At 38.9% G+C, this 27,043-nt stretch overlaps 1 protein-coding gene across 5 annotated transcripts in view; it reads left to right on the top strand.

Annotated features, from left to right (window-relative positions):
- NCKAP1 (NCK associated protein 1) overlaps positions 1–22,813 on the top strand; it is a 69,158-nt gene extending 46,345 nt beyond the window's left edge. For all 5 annotated transcript variants that reach the window (XM_061608272.1, XM_061608274.1, XM_061608273.1 and 2 more), the window contains 18 exons: positions 1,466–1,547; positions 2,224–2,282; positions 5,574–5,719; positions 6,478–6,610; positions 8,746–8,865; positions 9,373–9,512; positions 10,135–10,266; positions 12,358–12,576; positions 13,029–13,159; positions 13,997–14,094; positions 16,223–16,316; positions 17,952–18,034; positions 18,600–18,680; positions 19,407–19,500; positions 20,112–20,228; positions 20,994–21,103; positions 21,532–21,621; positions 21,894–22,813. In XM_061608272.1, the coding sequence (XP_061464256.1) occupies positions 1,466–1,547; positions 2,224–2,282; positions 5,574–5,719; positions 6,478–6,610; positions 8,746–8,865; positions 9,373–9,512; positions 10,135–10,266; positions 12,358–12,576; positions 13,029–13,159; positions 13,997–14,094; positions 16,223–16,316; positions 17,952–18,034; positions 18,600–18,680; positions 19,407–19,500; positions 20,112–20,228; positions 20,994–21,103; positions 21,532–21,621; positions 21,894–22,010 (2,046 nt within the window). In that variant the 3' untranslated portion in view covers positions 22,011–22,813. The remainder of the gene's footprint in view (positions 1–1,465; positions 1,548–2,223; positions 2,283–5,573; positions 5,720–6,477; positions 6,611–8,745; positions 8,866–9,372; positions 9,513–10,134; positions 10,267–12,357; positions 12,577–13,028; positions 13,160–13,996; positions 14,095–16,222; positions 16,317–17,951; positions 18,035–18,599; positions 18,681–19,406; positions 19,501–20,111; positions 20,229–20,993; positions 21,104–21,531; positions 21,622–21,893) is intronic.
- Positions 22,814–27,043: the final 4,230 nt, after the last annotated feature.

The raw sequence follows: 27,043 nt of genomic DNA on the forward strand, positions 1-27,043 counted from the left end.
TAGTGAGGAAATGCTAAGTAGTTAAAACAAGCTGTTTAACTTTAATTTATTCTGTAGAATGTGGCCTTCAATTAGGTCACCCCAAGACTAAAACAGGATATATAAGTTCCACGGAAACTACTTGTTTGGTCCAGACACCAGCAAAGGACAAATGCATAGTTGCTATCAGTCATTTAAGCACTATTTTTCATTGGCCACTAGATGGGGCTCAGATTTTGTACTATACCAAAAATTCATCTGGAAGATTAAAATTTAAACTGTAGCCTAGTAATCATTCTGGAGAAATAAAGCTGCTTGCATTTGGGAGAAAAATCATCTTTTTTGTTAAATTTTAATAGTATGTAGTTTATAATGAGGGAAGGGTGTTTGTAGACAAAACAGCTAGACTGGATATGGACTGCGTTCAAGTCAATTCCGACTTACGGCGACCCTATGAATAGGGCTTTCATGGTAAGCAGTATTCAGAGGGGGTTTACCATTGCCTTCCTCTGAGGCTGAGAGGCAGTGACTGGCCTAAGGTCACCCAGTGAGCTTCATGGCTGTGTGGGGATTTGAACCCTGGTCTCCCAGGTCGTAGTCCAGCATCTTAACCACTACACCACTCTGGCTCTCAGCTAGACTGGAGGATTGAGTATATCAACAGTCAATCTCTCTCTTCTCCCCCTCCCACCCAAATTTACTTCTTCATATTTATGGCGTTTGATTACATCTGACTTGGAAGAGTCCTTGAGCATCTATGTTAGTGTCTTCAACATTTCTTGCCTTCACAAATAACTTTTCAGGCTTTTATTCTGTAGCATTCATAATTATCAGTATTTTTGACTAATGTTAGAAGTGTGCTGCATTGTCTATTGCACTTGAAACAAAATATGAGCAACATAAGCTTGGTGGATTAAGTGATACTAGTTTGGCATCCGTGAAACATTACTAAGCCCCCTTCTCAGCCATACGTTGGAAAAGGAATTTCTGTATTTTAATTGTCCATGTAGAAGCCTGCAAAAAAAAATTTTTTTTTTGAGGGGAGGGAAAGCAGGCTCTCTCTGTCCAGCTGCCCTTGTCAGGTACTTTACTCAATACTCTATCCGCAACATCATGCTCTTATATATACATACATCACTGGCACCATTCACTAGTCATCCTGCTCGTTTTTTTTAATTTTACATTTATATCCCACATTTCTTCCATCATGGGACCCAAGGAGGCATATCAGTGATTCCCGGGCAGTCACCCATTCAGGCACTGGCAAGCTCCAGACCTGCTTAGCTACAGCGTGTACTGTACCTTCACACCATATCCTGTAATCTCATACACAGGCAAGCACCAGGCTGAGGTACAGGTGGGCTGGCATGGAAGGTTCCCGTCAAACACACATACGTTGATGTGTTCTCCACTTTATTTTGCGATAACTTTGTAGTCAGCAAAACAACTATTATAAAATGATAGCCTCCTTGTTTTTAATTTTTAGAACCTTTCCGTATGCCCTGAAGATGAGTCCATCATTATGTCCTCTTTTGTAAACACCATGACCTCCTTGAGTGTGAAGCAAGGTAAATTATATATATGTAAGCCATGAACTTAGCCTGTATCTGCTGTAATAAATTTGGAAGTGGTATGGTTTAGAGCAGGAGTGGCTAGCCTGTGGCCCTGCAGATGTTGTTAGACCAGCTCCCCTCAGCCCCAGCCAGCATGGCCAATAGTAGGGGAGATGGAACTGTATTCCAGTACAACCTACTGCATTAAAGTGTAGTAATTCCTGTGTATATTATAGATATGTATAGGATTCAAATCCAAGATGCATTGCTGCATCTAGAGGGCACTACCATTTTTATGAGAGAAACATACATTTTCTTGTGAATTGCTGCTGCCTTCTGGTGACTTTTGATCTAGTTTGGAGACACTAGTAGCAAGTATCCTGCATCTGCTGTTCTTTTGCTTGTATAAAACTAAGGCTGCAGTCAGATACAATCTTACCGGGGAGTTAATCCATTGAACTCAGATTGGATTGGACTGTGTTTAGAACTGGGCTATAAGGCATTTATATTTTTGAGGCTGTAATCCTATGCATGCTTACTTTGGGAATAATTTATATTAAACATAGTGGTCTGTAAATTAGATAAACATGCCAGTCCTCCCCTCACATTTTTCTTACTAAATGTGTGTGTTATTTAGTTGAAACATTTGCACTGATGGTATTTTAATACTTCATTTTCTCCCATGATGCAGTTGAAGATGGGGAGGTATTTGACTTCAGAGGAATGAGGCTTGATTGGTTTAGATTACAGGTAAGAATTAACCTTTTGTGTACTCCTTGATGCAATTTTTCATTTTTTCTGTTACAGAGTAGATCAATTTTAAGTCGAGGGGATCACATATTGAAATTCACCAAACAAGCATTCAAGAAGGGAAACTTATGTCTCTGACCTATTAAAATGATTTTTAGATTGTTGATGGCCCCAGTTGCCCATCTTTAAGGAACTGGACCTGAGGTCCTAGTTGTCACTACAGGAGAGGAGACTTCCATTTTTTTTTCTTTTAAACAACAGCAACAAAACCCTCTGGAATTCGATAGGATGGAGGTCTCTTACCCTGTATCTTTTAAAAACTTGGTCTGGACAGGGCTTGGTTGATTAGTAGGAGGCATGGCTTCATCTGATTGGGCTATTGCTAGTTTAATTCATAAACCTTTTTTAGGGAAAAATACTGTTCCGTTTCAAACTGAAAATGAGCGTACAGTTGTATAATTGCTGATTGGGATTATCTCAGTGTTTTCTAAGATCCAGTCTCTGAGTTAAGATAAGGCTTTGCTCTGGAAATGCCCTTCATTCAAAACATTTTTCTTCTATCTTTCTTCTGGTTCTGTCCTGGTTAGCCTGTTCTTTCACATGGTTAATTCTCAACTAGAAGCTTGCATACATAGTACGACACTTGGACGGCATATATTGATCTATAGGTGTAAACTAAAATGGATGAATAGATGCTTAAATGTTATGTCAAAGTGAGCTGACAAATGTTTTCCTTTTTCTTTCTCTTAATGAAATTGCATTTAAAAATAATTTATCTTGTCTTGATGCTGCACCTTCTAAGAACAAACCAAACAAACTTGAACTTCTTTCCTCAGGAGACAGGGCTTTTTGATGACAATTTTCACTGGTACAGGGTACCAGCACTTCTTTTTTTTCTTCCCATAGCAACTATTTTGAGCTGACGCCCATGGCATTTTTACCAAGGCATCAGTACCAGCACCTAATTTTTTCCTTAAAAGCACTGGCTCTAGAAGATAATGTGAAATTAGTTTGTCTTACTTCATGCTTTATTATGATATAAATGCTAGAACTGATCTGTCGTAAGACAGAAGTGGGGAACTTTTTTCAGCTCAAGGGCTGCATTTCCTCATGGATAACCTTCTGGGGTCTACGTGCCACCAGTGGGCCCAAAGTACACAGTGCCAAAAACCACATGCACCCCACCTGTGCACTCTCCCCTGTTCACACAGTCCTCCTCCCAAATCTTTGACCATTTCAGATCCTCTGTACTACAGCACAGACATTGCCCTTTAAATGCTCTTGCTCTTTTAAGAAACTCTAGCATGTTGCCTTTTTGAGAAATTCTAAGGTTTGATCTTAGTTAGCATTAACTTTCTGATTTGGCTACAAACTGCTTCAAACCATTTTGCCTTTTTTTTCCTGATCCCCCTTCCTCAGCCAGATCTCTCTATGTGTTTTGCCTTTAACTTCTGGTATTTCCCTTTCTTTTACCTGGTTCTCCCAGCTTCCACTTCCCCTGCCCTCTCCATTTTGCCTTTTTCTCCTGGTACTCCACTAATCCCTTCACTCAGTGTGATCTCTCCATCTGCCTGAGCTCACTGGGTTGCAATGCTCTAGATCAGTGTTTCCCAAACTTTTTGTTGTTGTTGTTGCTGGACTACAGTTCCCATAATTCCTGACCATTGGCCATGCTGGCTGGGGCTGATGGGAGTTGAAGTCCAGCAACAAAAAAATAAAAAAGTTTGGGAAACACTGCTCTAAATGTGTGGGCACATGTATACATGCACACACATAAAATAGAAAGATGAAGGGGCACAGGTAGTAAAGAGATTGGGTATGGCGGTAGGCCTTGGCAGAGGGGAAGGAACCTTGAAGGAGATGATCTGGCCTGGTTAAAAGGCTCTGACCTGGCCCATGGGGTAGAAGTTTCTCCACCCCTCATCTAAGACCAGGATGTTTTTCTTAAAACAAATACATGAAGGAAACAGCTCAAAGGAGGATAAAGCCAAGATTGTTGTGGAGAAAAAGTATTTATAGGCTGAACAATTGTAAATTCTGCAGTAACTACCTGCTTCTGCTACCCAATTCTGCTGCTGTTACTACTGCCCACAATATGAATTATATAAATTCATAGGGCAGGATATAAATTTAATAAATACGTGATGCAAAACTATAAAGAGAGATATATGAATGCAAATAAATATGTGTTGTTCAGTACAGGCAGGCATTGTGAATAAGGAGATGGAATTTTTAAAACTTTTGCTTTTTTACTTTTTGAAGTAAAATGGCACATGATATACATGAAATAGCATATATCAGAGAGGCCCCAATGTACTTGGAAAATTTAATTTGAATTGCAAACCTTTCATAGGGTAAATGTCAGCATTCATTCACACACATCCATTGTTTAGAACAGGAGCACAGGAATAACATCAAACAGTTTCAGGCTGCGTGAAATAGAGTGATAAGGGTAGAAGAAAAATCTGTAATAACAAAGCTGTACAGCCAAATCAGAGTTGAGAAGGTTGTGCCCAGTTCTTCAATGTTTTATTACACATACTCAAAGAGAAGCTTTATAGAAAGGTCACATTGTCAGACACTAAGCCAGTCATTTTTCTTGGAAGTTGTTTTTGAGATAATGTAAAAGGCCTGGTTTTTCTCAGTTGTTCAAAGACGTTGTAAAGGCAAACAGTTGGAAAAACATACATTCCTTTTATATAATGTTGGACTTTTTTACACCCCTACTCTCTTGCAAAAATAAGACAATATGTGCTTAACACTCTGTTTTCGAAATTGGGCCCAGGAAATCTTTGGCTACAAACTAACTGGGAGTTTTGAACTGCCAGCCCTTTTCAAGTAACATCTGCAACAGTAGCAAAATAATATGGTATTACTCTGTCCTGCTGTTGCTTTGATCTCAGTAAGGTGTCACTATGAAAATATTTAAATTTTCTTAAGCAAACAGGTTTTTTATAAATATGAATTGGACTCTCAAATGTAAGTAACACAATAGAAAAATAAGGCTTGCTTTTGTTAATCTATACATTTTTAAAAGTCTATACATCAAGAATACACAGACACTCATCATACTCCAAAAGAAGTTATGGAGGAGTATGGAAATTTAGAATGTGTTGTTTTATAACGTTGACTTGCCCCAACAAATTAGAGCAAACTACATTGGTATCATATTTTTTGTTCTTGCTCATTTTTATTAAACTAATGCTTGTGTACAAATGCAGGCAGATTTTCACATGAGAATTAAATCTTGTATCTAGTAATGTGACTTAATACTTTTTTATGTGCCCACAGGCCTACACTAGTGTATCTAAGGCTTCGCTTAGTCTTGCAGACCACAGAGAACTTGGAAAGATGATGAACACAATAATTTTCCACACAAAAATGGTAGATTCTTTGGTGGAGATGTTGGTGGAAACATCTGATCTTTCTATATTTTGGTATGTCATCTAATTTTATTCTAAAGCTTTCTCATGATTGTGATCTTTGTTTTGTTTTGCAGAAGAGCCAACATAGTCAGTTGGGAGACTGTCTTTTATTTTTTGAGTCCTCTTCTGCAACAGCAGCAAAATAACATTCTGTAAAAAAGAAAATTATAGTGACCCATTTCTAGGATTTCTGTGAAAATGAGGTGCAAATTGTGGAGTGTTATGAATGTTTAGAATGCAGTTGTTGTAAGCTTCTTGGAACTCAGTGGAATTTAACTTTTGAATAGATGTGTATAGGAATGCATAGTTAGTAAATTCTGTGCACTGTAGTCTGACAGAGGGTGGAAGTGAGTAATCCTAATCTACTTTGGGTTTTACTAGTCCTGCTGAAAACTGTATAAGTGGCTTATGCTACCCCTAAAAGTAACTTGGATGCAGTATAATCCAACTATTTGCACCTTTCCTATTAATATATGCTCACTTGACTGGTTTTGCTGTGCTACAGCATATGCAGTGGGAGGATTTAATAATATATTCATTTTTTCTGCTTTCAGTTCCCTTAGTAATGTAAAGTATCATGAGTGCAAGCCTTTTGTTGTTGGGTTCCAGGAAAAGAGCATAAAATTGCTCGGCTTCAGTGATTATGATAGTAGATAAAATCATTGGCATTTTACATTTTTCATGTGTTTAGTTACATCTGTTATAGTGTTCATTTATTTCTAATTGTTTTGTCTCAGTAGAATGAAAACTTACCCTGTATTTCTGAACAGTTTTTATAGCCGTGCTTTCGAGAAGATGTTTCAGCAGTGTTTGGAACTGCCCTCTCAGTCCAGATATTCAATTGCATTCCCCCTGCTTTGCACTCACTTTATGAGCTGCACCCATGAGCTGTGTCCAGAAGAGGTAATGTTGTAATTTAAATAATGTTATAAAGGTAGAAAGAAAAACCAGATGACTTGCTGTGTGCATATGTAAGACAGTGGTAGAATGATTAATTTGACTCAAAAACTTTCCTAAAAAGCCAAGTTTGGGCTCCTTATCAAAAACAAGCAGCGTGGTGCACATGTAGACCTCCTTGGGAAGGTAAATCACAGCTCCATACCACAGTCAAACAGGCCATGTCTCATATCCTAACCCATCTTCCTAACCCAGACAGTGGGGCACAATCAAGACACTTCCTGTTCAGGCATAAGCAGATTGCTGTGGAAGGAGACAATCCCTAGGACCATATACGGCTTCAAAAATTATTGTCATGGCAGATTTGTTTCATTGGTTCCAATCTGGGCATACCTTGTTTTAAAAAAATAGTTTACTATGCAATGATTCCTGTTGGGTTGAATTAGTCCATGGGTTTCCGTATCTTCAGTGACATAGATGCAGTAGCAGTACATAGCTTCCATTTAATGTAAATTCTCTACTACTAACTATGAATTGTTTCCATCTAAGCCATTTGCAAATGGAATAACTTGCCCTGCCTTTCCTTCCCTGCCTCCCCAACCACCAGATTTGCTCTGGGGATAGGGGTGGTGGTGGTGTAGGGGGTGTTTTGGGGGAGGGGAGGGAGGGTAAGTTTGTGTGAGCCGAAATCACTTAGTTGGATATAACCCAGTAATTTTTGAGCTATACAATAAGTATATATTTTTTCTTTTTACTTGGTCATCCTTACTCGAAACATAATCTTTAGCTAAGCTGAACAAAAGCTGAACAGTTTTTCTGTTGCACAAGGCACCTTACTAGCATATTTGATTTTACTTATATTTAATACCAGTGTGAAACAGCAAAAGCAATTACTGAGGAAACTGGCAATTTAAAAGTAGATTATATTTTTTAAAAAGGCATCCAAGCCCCAGACTGACATTTTTTCATGTGTTTTGTTGTATGCTATTCATTAAATTAAACGTATGCAGTATTGTTATGAAGCACAGAGGGTTTTCCAAAATATGATGTTTGCAAAGTGGTATAATATAGTTCTCTAGCTTTGTGTTTATTGGTAGTGCGAAGATTGTGTGTGACCAAATAGTTTGTTTTAATATGTTGCAAATGCAGGTTGCTCCAAAGGTGATCTATGTGGTTGTGGAGGGTGCAAATGTAAAAAGCAATGGTGAGGAGATATTACAGAAAGTGTGTGTTTGGGGAGAAGGCAAAAAGAATCCAGAATGGATTGAGACGGAGCTGCTTCAAGTCATTGGAAAGGAAGAGCATTTTTTTTTTAAAAAAGGAAGAAAATGTGTAATTGTTTTAATTATGTGCTCTCATTGAATTGTTGTATGCCGTTGAACATTTAATCATTTGGATGGTTTGATTTGGAGTTCTGGATTGGAAAATGGGGTAGAGATAAGAACAAGTTTAGGTTTTGTTTGTGATAATGCTAAGGACAGGGCCTCCTTGAAATATGTTAATGGAATAGGAGGGTATAAATGCCTTACATAAACAAATACATGTTTGGTTAAGTCTGAATTTGTTAAAAGAAAAACTTACCAGTTTCTCATTATTTCCTTACTTGCCAGCAAGAAATAAAGAACCCATTGTTTCCTTTGATACTGGTTTTCACGTGAAGAGAGTAAGGTAGCAATCCCATTTGGGGGCATGGGGAAGAGAAACATGACAAATAAGTTGAAATTTACAGCCACTAACACTTTTTTCTTAATTCTTTTTTCTTAAATCGTAAGGAGCCATGTTAAGAATTTTTTGATTAAGTGGGCATTTTAAGAATACACCATGTAAGTGGTATACAATGTGTCCTGTCATTCACTCTGTTTGTGAAGGACGCTTTTCTTCAGTAGCTGAATTGTGAAAGGATAAGGCACTTTCTGAGGAGTTAGTTCAAACAACTTTTTTAAAAAACAAGATTTTGGGGATCTTGAACAAATAAGACTTACTCCCAGATCTTTCTGGTTATGAGATTTGATTTATTGCTGATCCATTGTTCAGATGGACTTAATGCAAGCCTGTTTCAGTTGTAAGTCTAATGATTTCTTAACGTTTTTAAACGGTGTGGTAACAATTTGGAAAACAAGGTTTGGTATTTATCTTGATAGAGACATCACATTGGGGACCGTAGCCTTTCTCTTTGTAACATGTTTTTGGATGAAATGGCTAAGCAGGCTCGGAACCTTATCACAGATATTTGCACAGAGCAGTGTACTTTGAGTGACCAGGTGAGAATTTAATTTTCATCTCATTTCCCTAATATAGAAAAGCCCAAGTACAAGTCACTGAAATAATCACATTCTTCATCTGTTTGCCCTTGTTTCCTTTCCCCCCTTCTGTGTTTTTCCTTGTGTTTATTTTTAGATTGCAAGCCCCTTGGTGTCAGGGTCTGTCCTCTCATTCTTTGTAAAAAGTGCCACATACATGGAAAATAAATAAATCTCCTTAGTAATTATATGGTTTCCCTTAGATTCTAATAAAGATCTGTTTATAATATTAGCCTTTCATAAGGCTGTTTTTCTGTTGTTAATTTTAATAGTAGCTGCACTGAAATCATTATAGTTCCAGCTGTTCAGTTTTATCGATATTACTGGTTTGTAAGTATTCAAGATATTGGAAATGAAAAGTTTTCTATGCTTTTAAAATGGAAATGCAAAGATCATTCTCTTTAATGATGGCTGTTTTTTGTGAACTGCAACTCTGTTTTGAAACCAATTGCTATTTTTTTTTTTAAGTTGCTTCCAAAGCATTGTGCCAAAACCATCAGTCAAGCAGTCAACAAAAAGTCAAAAAAGCAGACGGGTAAGAAAGGAGAACCAGAAAGAGAAAAACCAGGAGTAGAAAGCATGAGAAAAAACAGGCTAGTGGTGACCAAGTGAGTCTTTTTAACCCTTACCTTCTCTCCTGTCTGTAAATACTTCTTTGCTTGACAGGCATTCTAACGTCTTGAGTCAATTCAATGGTGTTTTGTAGAGATCTTTTAAAAAAAAAAATCTAGAGGTGGTATCCAGTTGATACCACTCTACTGAAATCAGTCAGTGGAAGAGGAAGAAGGATAGTTTTTGGCAATGGCTTCTTTCACATCTGCTCCAGAGTAGGACTTAAAAAATGTCTTCCTCCCAATTTCACTCACTGGTACTTTCTGTCAGTTGAGCAACACGAGTTGCATACCAACCTAGGTGTTTATATGACAAGGGATTTAATAAATTTCTGTTCTGCAGAACAACCATATCTTCATGAAGTATAATCTTTTTTCCACATTCCCTTCAGCATGTTAAAAAATGGATGAGGTAACATGATCCTGCCTTGTATATGCCCTGTGCCACTGTTTTTAGCTTAGGCAAGAATACTATATGGCTGTGTTTTTTTAAAAATCCCATATATCCTCACTTATCTTTAATTTTGGGGGGATTGGGGTGGGATGGAGCTATAACAGTTCTGACCTTGCTTCTGTGACTCATGTGTTTGTGTGCATGTTTTTTGTTTTGTCTTTCAAGTCTGGACAAATTGCACACGGCACTTTCTGAGCTCTGCTTCTCAATCAATTACGTTCCAAACATGATTGTTTGGGAACACACCTTTACCCCAAGGGAATACTTAACATCACACCTGGAAATCCGCTTTACCAAGTAAGACCAACTTGCAAATTTAGATCTTTATTTTGTCATGATACACAGTGCTTCTTTACTGAAATATGAGTGCCAGTGTGGTATAGTGGTTAGAGTGTTGGACTAGAACCTGGGAGACCAGGGTTCAAATCCCTACCCAGCCATTAAGCTTGCTAGGTGACCTTGGGGCCAGTCACAATCTCTCAGCCTAATCTACCTCACAGGGTTGTTGTGGACAGAATGGAGAGCGAAGAGAACTATGTACACTACCTTGAGCTCCTTAGAGGAAAGGTGGGATATAAATGTAATAATAAAAAATAGTCATTAAAATGTCTTTTTAAAGGAATATGTAGTGAAATAGTTTTAAAAACAATTGCAATATTTTTAGCAGTAACTTTTGTCTATAAAACAAGTATGTTTGAGTTAAATTAATTCATATCCCTTGAGTCACAGAGAGATCAAAGTCAGTTGGAAGGTTTTTCTGGCCACACATTGCCCTCATAAGCAAAAGATACAGATATATCTTAATAATACTATCTGCTCAGATAACACAGAGCAGACTGTGACATCTGTGTCTCTATAGCATGTGTTCCTGTTTAGGATTTGATTTGAACAGCTGCTGGATAGTATAGAAAATTTTAACACATGACTAATCAATTATAAATGTACATCTGCTTTGGAATTATTTATGGTATTTTCTGTCCCATGAGAGTGGCATTAACTTTTAATTATACTTAAAGCAAGTTGAGTTCAATACCTTGAAATGCTACTCATTTATATCAGCTGGATCTTGATAGCTTGTCTTAGATATCACCATTACTATAGAGCAATGTTCTTTTAGATTTATTATGTATTGTTTATTAAGTACATTTAAGAATATTTTTTAACCCATCTTTTATCATATAATCCCATTGAAACACACAACCATTCCAATGATAATGAAACAAGTAGACCAATGTATCTCTAAATCAGAGCTCGTAATATGAACATCCAGTCAGTGCCTGGGCAAAATTATATATTGCACCCATACCAAACCTTCACAGTCTCTGTGTATTGTCTGACTGTTGTCAGCCACACAAAAAGTCTGTGTTCTGGCACTTCTTTGGAGCATGGGAGATGCTTTAAGTGTGCCTCCCACACTGCTCATGTAATGTCAAGACCATGTCAGGCAGTACTGACCATTTTTGTACCATTTTTATTTTTGTTATGTGACAGTTTCTGACACAAGTCTCTAAAAGCATATTTGTGTCAGAAGCAAGCTTTTAAAAATAACTAATAATGTTCTTTCAGCACTGAGTCTTATTTACTAGAACTTAATAAAAGTGTTCATTTTTAAAAATTTATTCTCATCCAGTATAACCAGATAATTAATCTTCAGCTGAAATTTCCTTTTTCTTTTGCTCCACTTTGCCCCACATACTTTTTTTCACCTATTCATTTCACAAGCTCACAATTTAAGGAATCAATCCCATTTTATAAAAATAAAAATTGTATATGTAAAATTCAAATTATGTACATGCAAAGTTGGTAACTGGGAGATGGAAGACAAAAGATGTATATATGTTGCTAGTACATGGGAGCCTTTAGTATCTGTTTGAGTTGACCCAGCCATTATCTGATTTAATAAGCAAGTAATAGACTGTTGTATTTGAAGGAAGAGGAGGAAAAGATATGGGGCAAGAATTTTAAAACTTCTCACAGCTGTAACTGTTAGGACTAAATTGGTTCTAATTTTAAACAGCGAATTTGTCTTTTATGCTGCAGTCATGGATAGCACAATTTGATACAAGATTTCTGCATTGCTCTCCAGACATCTTTCTTCACTAGGGTGTGGGGAGTAGCTTTCTTCTACTTTAATTTGCAGCTTTCTAACACCCAGTTCTAATGCATTTTCATCCTATGTTGGGTGATATTCAAGAAAGTCAGAGTAGACTGTGGGTAAGGCCAGAAGAGTACAGAATGAATGTGAATTGCAGGTGCTTCTTGGTAGTGTAAATTCTGCCCAAATGATCAGTTAGTGCTAGATGCTAGCCCTGAGGTTTGTTATTAGACAGGACATAGGCATAATGCTTCACTTTGCTATCATGATTATATCTTCCTTTCTTTTCAAAGGTCAATTGTTGGCATGACTATGTATAATCAAGCAACACAAGAGATTGCAAAACCTTCTGAGTTATTAACAAGTGTGAGAGCCTACATGACAGTACTCCAGTCAATAGAAAATTATGTACAGATTGACATCACAAGAGTGTTTAACAATGTCCTCCTTCAGCAAACCCAGCACTTAGATAGTCACGGGGAACCAACCATTACCAGTCTCTACACAAATTGGTAAGACTTTGAGATGCATTTTCATTCTGTACCTCTTTCTTTTCTGAGATACAAGCTTTCATATAAAAAAAAGGCTGGAAGGAGAGTGCCGAGGTGAAAGAGAGCAACAAACTGCAGCAGGTAATGTGACTTAGTTGTATTAGAAAAACTGGATTGCGTGCTCCTTGAACACTGGATTTCAATGAGCATAGTGTTTAGTTGTCTGTTGCATATGAAAAAGCAAACCACAGATTTATGTAAAATGAAGTTACGGATTAGTTTTGAGGAAACATTAAGAGGACGGTGCAGCACTTAATACATGCGAGTGGATGTGGCTTTATGTTGACTTTCAAGAGCGATATTCAGTGACATTCAATGACAATATAGTTTTTATCAAAGTTAATCTGATAAAGAAACTTAATAGTAAGGAACGTTTGTAGTCTACTATGAAGAAAATTGTTGCTTTCGTTAAGGTATCTGGAAACCTTGCTGAGGCAAGTCAGTAATGGCCATATAGCCTATTTCCCAGCAATGAAGGCATTTGTGAACTTGCCTACTGAAAATGAACTGACATTTAATGCAGAAGAATATTCAGACATATCAGGTAAGCTTTCTGCAGTTTGAACTACCAAGTTGGCTTTTTCTCAGGTGTTCTTCTGTTAAGACTCTTTTTCATGTAAATAATTTAAAAAACTTTTCCCCATGTAGAGTTATAGAAATTGCATTCAAAAATCAGAAGTAAAAGCTATAGTGTGATATTCATGAAAAACACTCCACCTTTTTACCATACTTTGGTCTTCTTTTGGAAGCTTTGTCAATCCTTTCTGTTAGGGCTAGTTTTGATGGTTGCCAGGGGTCCACAAACCTGGACAACTTTGTAGTTAGGCATAAATGCAGGAGATGTGGGGTGGGGGCAGGTCTTTTCTCTCACTTCTGTACTTGACTTTGAAGAAAGTAAGTAGCACTATGAGTCTTCTGACCCTCACTAACATCTAGTTTGAACTAAGACTTTGCTGCTCAGAGGCTTATAGGGTGGGGTGAGGTTTGTGTCTTGCTCCTTAAGCATTTTTGCTACTAGTTTTAATTTCATTCCCTGACAAGGCCCGATACAGTAGAAGCTGAAATGTGCTGAGTTTGTCTAAGAAATAAATTTCCTACAGCATTTGGGGGGGGGGGTTCCTCCTTTTTTTGGGTAGGGACTAAACTAGTTATGGTTGCTGCAGTTTTAGTATTTATTTTCCCCTGTTTAATATTTATAGTGTAATGCATAGTTGTATTACAACGGCTGTCCATCCTTAGCCTTTGAAATAAGGTAAGTTGGAAACTTAAAATAGGTGAAATACAATAGTCGTAATAGAATGGATCAATAAAATTTATTGTATTCATTACATTAAGTCAGTATAATTCGTTTGCATCAGAATAAATTCTTTTTCTACCTCAGAAATGAGAGCCCTGTCAGAACTCCTTGGTCCATATGGCATGAAGTTCTTGAGTGAAAGCCTTATGTGGCACATTTCCTCACAGGTTGCTGAACTCAAGGTAATGTTCATTGCTCTTTGGTCATTCCTTTTATAATCAAAAGCATATGTTGCTTTATAGCAAGAATACATGGCTTGAATCCAAAGAACTACTTTAGACAAGCCCAAGCATTTGTGCTCACTCATCAGAGTTTTTGACTACTTTTACTTTGAATAGCAAATGTGTGTGACATCAGCAAACGTCTTTTTCAGTTCTCCTCAGATGCAAATGTCTTTTGTCATGATGTGCCATTGGTTGGGGAGACTTTTCATGTAATATATGTCCAAACAACTTTAGGTGCATAGAACCAGTTGGGGAGATCTTGGATCTTCTCATACACAACCTATTTATTGGACCATCTTTTCTATATGTATCTTAACTGGCATATGTTCTACTCCTTCCTGTCCTGGTGCAAATCTTTCACTCATTGCTTGTGCCTTTATATGCTTCCTCTCCATAAGAGATGAACGTTGCATTCTGAATGAGCCTAGTTTAGCTTCTGCTAACAGAAAGCATCAGGAAATAGGCAAAGTTTCTCCAGTTTTAGTCAGCAACTAATTTTTTATTGTATTTAACACATTTTATATACCACTTAATGTTAAGACCTTTAAGCGGTTTACAGAAAACATTAAAATTATCAATAAAACAGTTAAAAACAAGTAATTAAAAACATATTGAAAACAATTAAAACAGCTACTAACTAAAAAGACAAGAACAGCAGGGGAAGGAAACATGCATCCTGGCCCTAATATTATATGGTTGTAGGAGTCCAGAGAAAAGGAGTGGGAATGGGGGAAAGGACAGAGCAGGGGCAGGGAGAGAATATCTTCTGAAACGATTAGCCCAGAGGTACACTTAAAGCAATCTGTCAGTCCTCCAACACCCTGCTGGGCAAGGAGGGAGAGATGCACAGAGAGAAGGGGATAGCTGAATGAGAGAATGAAAAGGGATGGCAGAAAGGGAGAAGGGGTGAACCTACCCATTACCAACATGCAGCCCTCAACAGAAAAAAGGTTCACCACCACTGCTTTACAGGGACAATATTTTGAACTGAATGAAAGCTGAAGACACAACAGCATTGGCTCCTCTCATGGCTTACTCTCATACAGACAAAGGAGTCTAATGCCCTACTCCCCGGTATGAACAGCAACAGACTCCCTCTTAATGCTCCTCAGCCACTGACTCCCATGCACAACAAAGCAAATGGCAGTGAGCAGGTCAGAGGCACAAAAGGGGAGAGCACAACCAAAGTCTGTGTTCAAACTAGGGAGAGGAAGAGGAATCCCTTTGGAATCGGCCTCTGCTATGGCTACAGTAGGGCCCCGCTTTACAGCGTTCCGCTAATACAGTGGTTGTCAATTGCAGAAAGGCCCCTCTCCTACTGCACTTATTCCGCTTTTACAGCGGTTTTTGCTTGTCGCACGCAATTTTCACGCAATGCACACCATAATCTTCAGTGCGTTCCGCTTTACAGTGGTTTTCGCTTTACAGCGGGGGTGTGGAACATAACCCACTGTATGAGTGGGGTCCTACTGTATATGTAAAGTCCCTAAGTGCTGCATTGAATTCTTGGGCTGCCAGTTGCCTATCCTTAGTTTATGGAGAATAAATGTATGAGTAAAGTGCCACAAATTCACTTGTGCTGTGGGGAGGAGGTTCTAATGATAGAGAATCGAGGCAGTGATTAGGAGATCAATCAAGACCAATCACAGAAAGTGCGTGCCTCCTTTTGGGGCAGGGTGAGAGATAAGCTTCCATATGAAAAAATATGGAAGGGGAGTGCTAAAGTGGAACAAAGAATGACAAATCATAGCATATAATGCAAACTGTGTTGCACCCCCATGATGTTTTCATTGTGAAAAAAAAAAATTCAGATTGTAGTAATCCACGATGTAAAGCAGCCCTGTTCATCCTTCATGAGAGAACTACAGCAATACATGCTTTGTGGAACAGAGAGTGTGTTTATTATTGCATTGTAAGCTTTTTGTTTAGGGTATAGTTGGGTCTTACCTAGTATAACTTGTTAGATAATGGGTACATCTGGATTTCATGAGCTCTGTTTCCTGCTTGCCACACTGAAATGTCCTAAAGCACTCGCTTATTACTATATTCAGATCTATGCCTGACCTGAGATCTTGCTTCGTCTTAGAAACTTGTGGTAGAGAATGTTGAAGTGCTAACGCAAATGAGGACCAGTTTTGATAAACCAGATCAGATGGCAGCTCTCTTCAAAAGATTGTCATGTAAGTAAACAGCAACCACTACTGTTTTAGTTTTTGCTCCTAACTGGGAATTTGCATATAGGTTGAAGCACTGGAATCGGTGAGGTTGGGGGAGAATCTATCCTGGCTCTGTGTTTTGTGTGAACGTTTCCATTTTAAGGCTATAACTGACATACATACATACAGGGCTTTTTTGTGTGTGCGACAGTATTCAACAATACACGGTATCTGCACCTCTTTTTTTGCTGATCATAGCAGCCATTTTGTATTGGCAGCCATGGCATTTATATCACAATACGAGTACCAGTACCTCATTTTTTCACCTGAAAAGCACTGTGTACATACATTCACAGAGATCCGTTTTGATAGATAGAAAATAGGTTGCCCTGATGGATGACCTTTATAGAGAGTGGGACAAGGGGAGTGCAACCTTGCTCCTGCTTCTCGATCTCTTTGTATCTTTTGATACCACTGGCCGTGGTATTCTCCTGGACCAGCTCTATGGAATGAGAATTGGGGGCACAGTCCTACCTACAGAACCAAGTCCAGGGCATAGCATTGGTTGATTGCCTTTTGCCCTCCTGGCAGTTGTGCTGTGGAGTGCTGCAGGGCACCATCTGATCCCCAATGCTATTTAATATATATATGAAGCTGCTGAGAGTGATAATTAGGAGTTTGTGGGCAAGGTGTCATCAGTATGCTGGTGACACTCAGCTCTACTTCTCCATAACAGCTGAATCAGGACCTCGATTGGTGCTTAGATGCAGTGGTGGGAGGGATAAAGGAAAATAAGCTGAGCATGAATCCTGACAAGACGGAGGCACTGTGGGTGAGTGGTTCCCATGTCTGAGAAATTGGTCAGTTGCTTGTCCTGGATGAGGTTGCATTCCCCCTGAAGGAGCAGGTATGCAGTCTGGGGGTGCTTCTTCTGGATCCATCTCTGTCATTAGAGGCCCAGGTAGTCTCAGTGGCTAGAAGTGCCTTTTATTAGCTGTGCTTGGTAAGTCAACTATGACCATTCCTGGACTGGGAGAGCTTCACCACAATAGTTCAAGCACTGGTGACTTCAAGACTGGGTTACTGCAATGCACTCTTATGTGGGGCTTCCCTTACACCTGACCCAGAAACCGCAGTTAGTGCAGAACGCTGCAGCCAGATTGCTGACAGGAATAAGGCCCTGTCAGCATATAACACCTGTGCTTAGGGATCTGCACTGGTTGCCAATTTGCTATCGGGCCAGGTTCGCTACTGGTATTGGTATATAAAGCCCTTAACAAAATGGGATCCATTTACTTGTGGGATTGCCTTACCCCATATGTGCCAGCTCGAGCACTTCAGTCTGTGGAACAAGCACTGTTACAGGGGCCACATATTATCCGTTCTGCACTTGTAAGAAATTGTTTTTTTAGTGTAGTAGCACCAACCTATGTTTTCAAAACATCATAATATTAATCTGTGGTAGACTTGTGTCAACTGGGCGAAGCTGGGACTTCTGCTGCTGCAAAGCTCTCCCCCCGCCAAAAAAAGCTGGTACCACTCTTCTTCACAGACTGAGGCTTGTGGAGAGCCCAACTATATGTCTCCCGAACTTCTGTCAGATATCAGCGGGGCGGGGGGGGAGTTCTTATTCATGGCATTTTCATTTCCCCCCCCCAGCTGTTGACAGTGTTTTGAAGAGGATGACCATTATTGGTGTTATCTTGTCTTTCCGGTCATTGGCGCAAGAAGCACTTAGAGATGTAAGTACTGTGTTCGGCGTTATAACTTCTATGTCAAATCTTTAAGTACATAAAGATTAAGTGTGATTAAATCATTAAATGCTAAACATCAACTCTTAATTGAATGAGTTGAAAGACTGAATGTTAAAAACATTTACTGCAAGAATCAAACCTTTTACAATTTCACATTTTAAAAAAGAAAAGGAAATTGGAGGTTTTAAACAGCGGTTTTGGACACGAAGCTATATGCTAAACTGTTGTTGGCTGGTGTTTGTCCAGTCCTGTTCCAAAGTTCTGGCATGATGCTTCCAGGTCTCTTAACGTAGTTGACATGCATAAACTGAGGAGGGAGAGGGGAGTAAATGCAACAAAGTCATAAAGTACTGTCTAAGGCAGCCTTTCCCAACCAATGTGCCTCCAGATGTTGTTGGACCACAACTCCCATCTTTCCTGACCATTGGCAATGCTGGCTGAGGCTGATGGGAGTTGTGGTCCAACAACATCTGGAGGCACACTGGTTGAAAAAGGCTCTAAGGAGATATAGTAACTTAAAGGAATGATTTTGTTGCATGTCTCTTTGTCTTAGGTTTTATCATATCACATTCCTTTCCTTGTAAGTTCAATTGAAGACTTTAAGGATCACATTCCAAGAGAGACAGATATGAAGGTAATTGCTTGTGAGAATAAGGGATTATTAAGTTCTATTTAAAAATGTATACTATTTTTTAAAAAGCAGGAATATATAGACAACCTACTTTAGCTAGATGTGGGACTTGTGTACATTGTTGTAAATCTCATTAAAATACAATAAAATTAATGTAGCCTCATGCTTCTGCAGTTGTGATTCCTGTATTCCTGCTTTGCAAAATGTGTGGGGAACCACTGATTTGTAAGTCATACAATAAATGATACACAGCATTTCAGAGGGAGAAATTCAAAAAATGTTTCTAGTGATTTAATTATTGTGATGAGCGTCCATCCTCTAAAATTATAACTGGTTATGAAACCCTTCTGTGTGGCCTCTAGAACCTTGGTAGACCTAATATGACAGTTTTAATTTAATGCATTACGTGCCTTGGCTTAACTGAGTTTTCTGTTTGTGCAGTTTGAGAGCTAGTTGGAAACTTAAAATTTTGCTTTCAGAGAGTTTATACGTTTTTGGCAGAGGGGTGTGAGAGAGAGATGACAGCCAGCTAGTAGAAGTCGTGCTGATTGAGCGTTTCACTGTAGGCTATGTGTAATGCTGTGACCAAAGGCTCTTCTGTTCTTCCATGTCCCTATTCTCAAATGTTCCTGAATGTAAATACTTAAAAGATTTTACAATGTGTGCTTTGACAAAATTCTTATAATTGTGTTGGCATTTTTCACTCAGCAGTAAATTTCTGTCTCCTAGGTTGCAATGAATGTATATGAGCTCTCATCAGCTGCAGGACTGCCATGTGAGATAGATCCTGCCCTGGTTGTAGCTCTTTCTTCTCAAAAATCAGGTAAGCTGTATAGTTTTTGTGGATATTGGCTATGTTTGCATGTAACGCTAAACTATGATTTAGTTCTAAGTGGAGGAGCCTGAATGGGCTGAAAGAAACTCCTTCTGCACGTTGGGTTCCATATATTCTCCAGAACATTGGAATCATTTCATATTTAACCAGGATGCAAAAATTGAGGGTTTGTCAGCCTAAAATATGGCAAATAAATTAAATTTGTGTTTGGCTGAGTGACATAGTTCTGATCCCTAGCTTAATTTTTTTGATATCCAGTTACTCAGGGTTGATTGTAATACTGTCATATTGAAATGGCTGGAAGTGCTTCTGTAGTTGATAAGTGATGCTGTGACTGGCTGTCTCACATGCCCCCAGAATTGTGAAGTGCCGGTACAGAAACTCTCTACTTGAGAGGGGTAGCATTCATTAATGAACAGCTCTCAAATGTTATGGCTGCCATACCAAGCTATTTCATATGTAAAAACATTTTGAGCAGCTTTCAAAAGGAGGCCTGAAATAACTTTGCCTGCCACTGCAGTAGGAGAAAAAAAAAACCCTGTTGCAATTTCAGGAGATATTTGTTACAATTGATCTCCTAAGTTTATATTTATTTTCAGAAAACATTAGTCCAGAGGAAGAATATAAAATTGCCTGCCTTCTGATGGTCTTTGTGGCTGTCTCCTTACCAACTTTGGCCAGTAATGTGATGTCTCAATACAGTCCTGCCATTGAAGGTAATATTCAAACAAATTAAACTGGTGTGAAGATGTGTTATGGGGAGAAATTTCTATTAAATGTTCATCTGAAATATTTATTTGCTTTCATTTTATGGTATTGATGTTTTGGTCCTTTCTGGTGTTAAAGAGTAACTCAGTTTTATATCTCACAATGGTTGCTTTGAAACAGGAAATAAAAATCTCTCACCTCAAGTCATACTTGGGTTCTAGGGATCCTTACCAAGAATGTGTTCTAGCCGTTGTACATAAATGTTCTGTTGATTAGAAAATGTTAAACTTGAGTGGAGGCATTTATAGTGGTGGTGGTGGTGGTGGTGAACAATGCTGAGTACTATCTGCAAGTAGTATTGAAGCCAGTTCTTGTTCTAGATATTTGCATTAGAAGCATTCATAAACCTTCTCTTATTCCTGTGCGTTCCCTCTTTTTTACTTGAATACAAACAGCATTCTGTTTACACTCAGCAAGAATGAGTCCTTAATATAGAACTTTAGAACTGATAAATTAAGAACAAAACCAGAACTTAGTCTTTGAAAAAGATTTCGTAATAAATCCAGTTTATATAATGTGTGTTATCTCATGAAAATGTTAAAAATCTTTACATCCTCTTTGTTAAAATGATGATTATCAAGATTATAACGTATTTGAAAGTTAATCCCTTGCTAAACTTAACCCTGCTGCTGTTCAAAAGATGCATTCCATTCAGCTAAAAGGCTGAGAGTGGAGTGAAGCTAAAGTAATAACACAAATGTGTTTTTGTTTAGGTCACTGCAACAATATCCATTGCCTGGCCAAAGCAATCAACCAGATTGCTGCGGCTTTATTTACCATTCACAAGGGAAGCATTGAAGACCGTCTCAAAGAATTCTTGGCTGTATGTACAATTTTTATTTTGGACTAACCTGCTCCAGAAATCAATCATTTCCGTCAAGGCTTTCAGCTGTGCTGTGATTAACATTTACAACTTTAATTTTTGATTTCAGTAACATTATTTTGGTTTTTTCTATATAGTAATGATTGCAGTGGTGATTGTAAAGGATTTATTGTAAGCATGTGTGAACTTTGTTGTCTTGCAGTACAAACTGTACTATTAGTCTGTCCTATTCACGTCATTATTATGGAATGTTCCACATACATAACCCCATTTTATTGTCTAACTGCACAAATTATAAACGGTACATAGATTATATGTTAAATTATAGATGGTATGTTATATCAGAAATTGCATGCATCGTGAAATGAAAATGAATGTTGTGGGTCAGTAGAAAATTTACTTACTGTTTGTGTATTTTATTTTATTAGCTTGCATCCTCGAGTCTACTGAAAATTGGTCAAGAGACAGACAAAACCACTACGAGGAATAGAGAATCTGTTTACTTACTGCTAGACATGGTAAGCTCTCACCCCAATGATTGTCCAAAAAGGCTCATTATAGGCAAGCAGAGGCTTTGACAGGCACTCTGGAGTGGAATTCATCAAAATACTATTTAGTGTCATAGTAAAGCAATAACTTTTAACAAATCCCAAGAAACTCTTTTGAGTGCTACTCCTTTGAGCCTATCTACTTTTCCTTTTCCACTCCTTGCCAGTAGTTTGCTATTTTATCAGCATTATGAGTTTTACTCTGTACTAGTTTTCTGATTTTATTCCCTCTATCTTCTTAGATTGTCCAGGAGTCTCCATTCTTGACCATGGATCTTCTGGAGTCTTGCTTTCCTTATGTCTTGCTCCGAAATGCATACCATGCCGTGTACAAACAAAGTGTCACATCCTCTGCCTGAATATCTACTTAACTGGAGACAAACTAAGCACGCATCTATGTTGCCTCAGTTTTACTTGTAAGCTATGGAGCTGTTTTACTTTATGGCCTGGCAAAGAGTTTTGTGGATTATAAACTTTTCCCCAATGCAGTTGTATTTCTGACCAGTGTTTTCTTAATATGGTTGTATTTCAATATAAGCTTGGCTGATTTTAGGTTGCACATTTTGCTGATTTCCCCCCATTTTATTTTAGAATAATTATGTTTAAAAAAAGAAACACTATTTCAACTATGTTTTTTCATATCCGATCATGCAGGAATCATAACGGCTTGTTTATTTCCAAGAAGAACTCTATTTAGTGATTATTTTAGTGTTCCTAGCTTTCATCTGTGTGTAAATTATTTCATATAGGGAGAGTTACAATCTGTACCTATTGTTCTTATCAGAAACAAGACTTGGATGTGCATTTCTGTGAATGACAACATTTCTACTTTCTTTTTTGAAACTCACTCAAATTAATGACTTTGATGCTAAAATTGTTGTGGGACTGCTTATTCTTGAACAACAATCTTCTCCGTACAATCTTAAACAGCAGCAAGTGGTTTTGTTTGTATAAAGCCTACATAGTGGAATTTTTAAAGACTAATTTCCATGGTGCCCTGTTGGCATTAACACTACATTGTACCCCGCTGTATAATAAACATTCTTAATACATTTATCAAATGTTGATAAAATGTTAGCCCTTTAACCACTTTTTATATGTTTTAAATTTTTGAAATTCAAGTGTACCTTCCATTACATACAATAAACTCTACACTGTATTACGTGCTGGTGGCTTTTCTGCTTTTTTTGCTAAGTCCATTATTGAAAATTCAGTGCTCTAGCATCAGGGAACATGTATGTTTTGTGCTCATTTTATTGTACTCAGTCTCTTAACCCTATTTTTCATTCAGATATGTTTAGGGGCTCTACTAATCACGGAAGACAATAAAGTAATAATCAATTTACATTGCTGTTTCCTTACTTAAAAACACCTTCTCTCAGACTCCACCATACCCTGTTTACTAATCCTATTTATTTATTTATTACATTTATACCCCACCTTTCTTTTCATGATAGGAACCCAATGTGGCTTACATATGATTCCCAGGCGGTCTCCCATCCAGGCACTGACCAGACCTGATCCTGCTTAGCTTCAGCAGGGTGCTGGCCTTGCGCAGGTTGAGCTGTTGAAACAACATTTACCCTCTGATATTTTGTTTCTTTTTCTTTTATATTTTTTTTAACTTCTGTTTCAAATCTCTAAGAAATATTCTGGAGTTTACAGTTTCTCTAAGGACATCTCATCTTATTGCTCCAAAGCCAGGAGAGGTAATTAGTGAAACTACCCTTTCTGTTATGGGTAGTACAGTCTGCTGTAAGCCAAGAGCTGTTTCCCGTGTAACTTTCTAGAACTTCCAACACAGAGACATGCTCTGTATAGGGAAAACTCTGCAGCTTCCACATGATGTGACAGATACATGAGCATCTGTGTACAGACCGCTTTCTGACATGCACATAATACCTTGGGAAGTAGCCCTAACTGCTATCCAGTTGGAAAATGTGGTGACAAAACATTTTCTGAGCCACACACAAGACAGAAAACCCTTTCTATTGAATGGTTGCATGTATTATGAAAGGAAAGGACATACCTGTTGGTTCCTGCAGAATGTAATGATAGTGGCTAAGGCCACTTGCATTATTTCATTTTATTTTATGTTGCAGAAACTGATAGTGTATAAATGGAATCTGTAAAGGTGGATGACTCACTGGAAAAAAAATCTAATCCACATTTCTTAGCAACTAGTTGAATGGTGATTGTGGTAACAGATGAAAAGTCCCATAATACCAATTCCATGCCTTCTGCCTGTTCATGTTGTCACCTTCATGCTATCTTCTCTCTTTCTCCCCTACCCTGTCCTCTGATTTGCCACCACCCCAATTCTTAGACAAGAAAAAGAAGTTTTGAAAAGGAATTCTTTTCAGGAATTCTGGTTTGGATTATATTTGAGATATTATTTATTTATTTATTTTTAAAACTTATATACCGCCCGACTAGCAATAGCTCTCTGGGCGGTGAACATAAATACAATAAAATACAATATAGTACAAAAAAATCACAATCTAAAATCAGATTTCACAATCTAAAAACTGCATAAGCTAAGATCAAATTACAAACATTACAATCATTAAAAAAATTAAAATGCCTCGGAGAAGAGAAAGGTTTTAACTTGGCGCCGAAAGGATGATAGTGTCGGTGCCAAGCGGACCTCCTCGGGGAGACTATTCCATAGTTTGGGGGCCACCACTGAGAAGGCCCTTGATCTTGTCACCGCCCTCCAGGCCTCCCTATGGGTCGGGACCCGGAGGAGGGCCTTCGTAGCAGACCGTAGTGCACGAGCCGGTTCATAACAGGAGAGGCGTTCCGACAGATATCGAGGTCCCACGCCGTATAAGGCTTTATAGGTTAATACCAACACTTTGAATTTGGCCCGGAAGCGTATTGGAAGCCAGTGCAAGCGGGCCAAAACAGGTGTTATATGGTCAGATCGCTTTGTTCTTGTTAGCAGTCTGGCCGCCGCATTTATTATATTAGTGATTTACCCAAGAAGAAATATTGGCGATGCAGCTGGAAATGTTAGACCATGTGGAAGTACAGATGTCAAGAGCAATGGAGTATCATAAGAATAGAAATTGTACTGAAAGATATAGTTTGAGATTTTCCAGGGGAAGAATGCAGAGATAATAGAAAGCAACTTCCTGTTTGCAAAAAATATCATTCCATGTCCCAGTTCATGTTATAGTACAGTAGGGCCCTGCTTATACGGCGGGTTAGGGACCAGGCCCCCGCTGTAAAGCGGAAATCGCCATAAAGCGGAATGCCATTGACTATAATGGGGCCGTCGCATGAAAATGACTCGAAAGCATCGCAAAAGAGCAAAAATTAGCTTTAAAATGGAAAACGAAAGCCGCCGCATTAGTGGAATGCTGGGAAGCGAAGCTGGACCCTAATGTACAGCTACAGCACTGGGGGACTGGAGAAGACCTGCCCTGGGAGTGAGTATCAGCATCTGGGTGCTTGCTTGTTCGCTCCTCTGGGTTGCTGTCCCTTGAGCCAGCTGAAGTCTCTGGTAAGTACTGCAAGGACTGGGACCCCCTGCCTGACCCTTGTTCCAGAGAGAGGCTGCAGTCAATCTTGCAGCCTCTTGCACCAGCTCCTGGCTGGGTCAGAGGGCATAAAATCCTGGCTGCCTTTTCAGTCCTTGGGAACAGCTGTAGTACTGGGGGACTGGAGAAGACCTGCCCTAGGACTATCTGAACACCTAGGTGCTTGCTTGCTCACTCTTGGTTGCTGCCTTTCGAGCAGGGTTGTGAAGTTGGAGTCGGAAGCAATTTTGGGTGGAGTCGGAGTCGGGAGCAATTTTGGGTGGAGTTGGAGTTGGTAGAAATGTAACGACTCTGACTTCCAAATAAATTTTGATTGACAAGAAGCAATTTTGGGTGGAGTCTGAGTCGGACAGTAGAAAAATAGAGGAGTAGGTATCGGACAGTGGAAAAATAGAGGAGTCGGAGTCGAAGGTTTGGCGTACCGACTCCACAGCCCTGCTTTCGAGACAGCTGAAGTCCCTGGTAAGTGCTGCAAGGCCTGGGACCACCTGCCTGACCCTGACTCCAGACAGAGACTGCAGTCAGTCTTGCAGCCTCTTGCATCAGCTCCTGGCTGGGTCAGGGGGCATAAAAGCCCAGCTGCCCTTGGGCAGTGAGTCTGCTGCCGGTGGGCTTGCCACCGAAGAGAAGACAGCAAAGGGACTTGCCTCTTAGGGAGTCCTGAGGGCAAGGGCACTACCCCCTTCTATTTTTTTAACCAATCTAGAGATTGGTAGCAGGGAGGGTGCGTGGCACATGTAGTTCCTGTGCAGGTTTAGAGCCTGTGCACTGACCTGAACAATAGGAGAAAGTTGCCAGATGCCTTCAGAGTGAGCGTCTGTAACTGGCAGAAGGCTGGCCCTCCCTGGGTGTGAGACGGGGGAGTAAATGTGCCCTGTGAAAACGATATTAAGTGGGTCTGACTGTTCCCAATTTTTGCAGAGGCCTACTGGGATAATTGGCTCAAGTAGTCTTTGTTGGTGGGCTCTTGTTGGATCCATATCAGTGGCGGCCCCTGAATTGTGGAACAGTCTCCCCGAGGAGGTATGCTTGGCGCCGACACTATCATCTTTTCGGCGCCAAGTTAAAACCTTTCTCTTCTCTGAGGCATTTTAATCTTAGTTAAATGTTTGTAACTTGGTTTTAGATTGCGTAGTTTTTATATGCTTGTTGTATCAGATTCTGTAATTTTATTGTATTTTATGTTAACCGCCCAGAGAGCTATTGCTAGTCGGGCGGTATATAAGTTTAAGAAATAATAATAATAATTTAGGAGGAGTCTAAGTAAGAAAGAATATGGGTGATGCCACCCCAATTTCAGTAATCATGGGTAGAGGGAGGTATGGCTTGGGGAGGTGGTGAACTACCACAGAGGATGAGGGCAAGGCTAGAGCCCTTATCCCAGTCTGCGTCTGTGTTGGAATTGCTTTTTAATATGTTTTTTAAACCTTTTTTTTTTAAATAGATGTTTTTAAAGCTGTTTAAAAATGTTTTAAATGTGTTTTAATATGTTTTAAAGTCTGTTTTTATGATAAAGTATTTTTAGTGCTTTTGTTTGTCACCCTGGGCTCCTATTGGAAGAAAGGGTGGGATATAAATCTAATAATAATAATACTTCTAGATGTCTGCCTGGTCAGGATGACCCACTCACTTAATGTAATGTCAGCTGAGATATTTATTAATTGAACTTAATAGTGAAATGGCAGGATATGAAAAAAAGGGATTGGAACTGCTCCTGTAGAACTGGCTCTGGCTATAGTAATAAATAAAAGGACTGTGCTCCCAAGTGGCATCCATCTCAGACTTTGCCTGATGGTGATTTAGGCAATACATAAACTGCCTTTTATTTCATGCAGCATATATGTTGC

The sequence above is a fragment of the Rhineura floridana genome, chromosome 2 (assembly GCF_030035675.1).
Source record: "Rhineura floridana isolate rRhiFlo1 chromosome 2, rRhiFlo1.hap2, whole genome shotgun sequence".
NCBI lineage: Eukaryota > Metazoa > Chordata > Lepidosauria > Squamata > Rhineuridae > Rhineura > Rhineura floridana.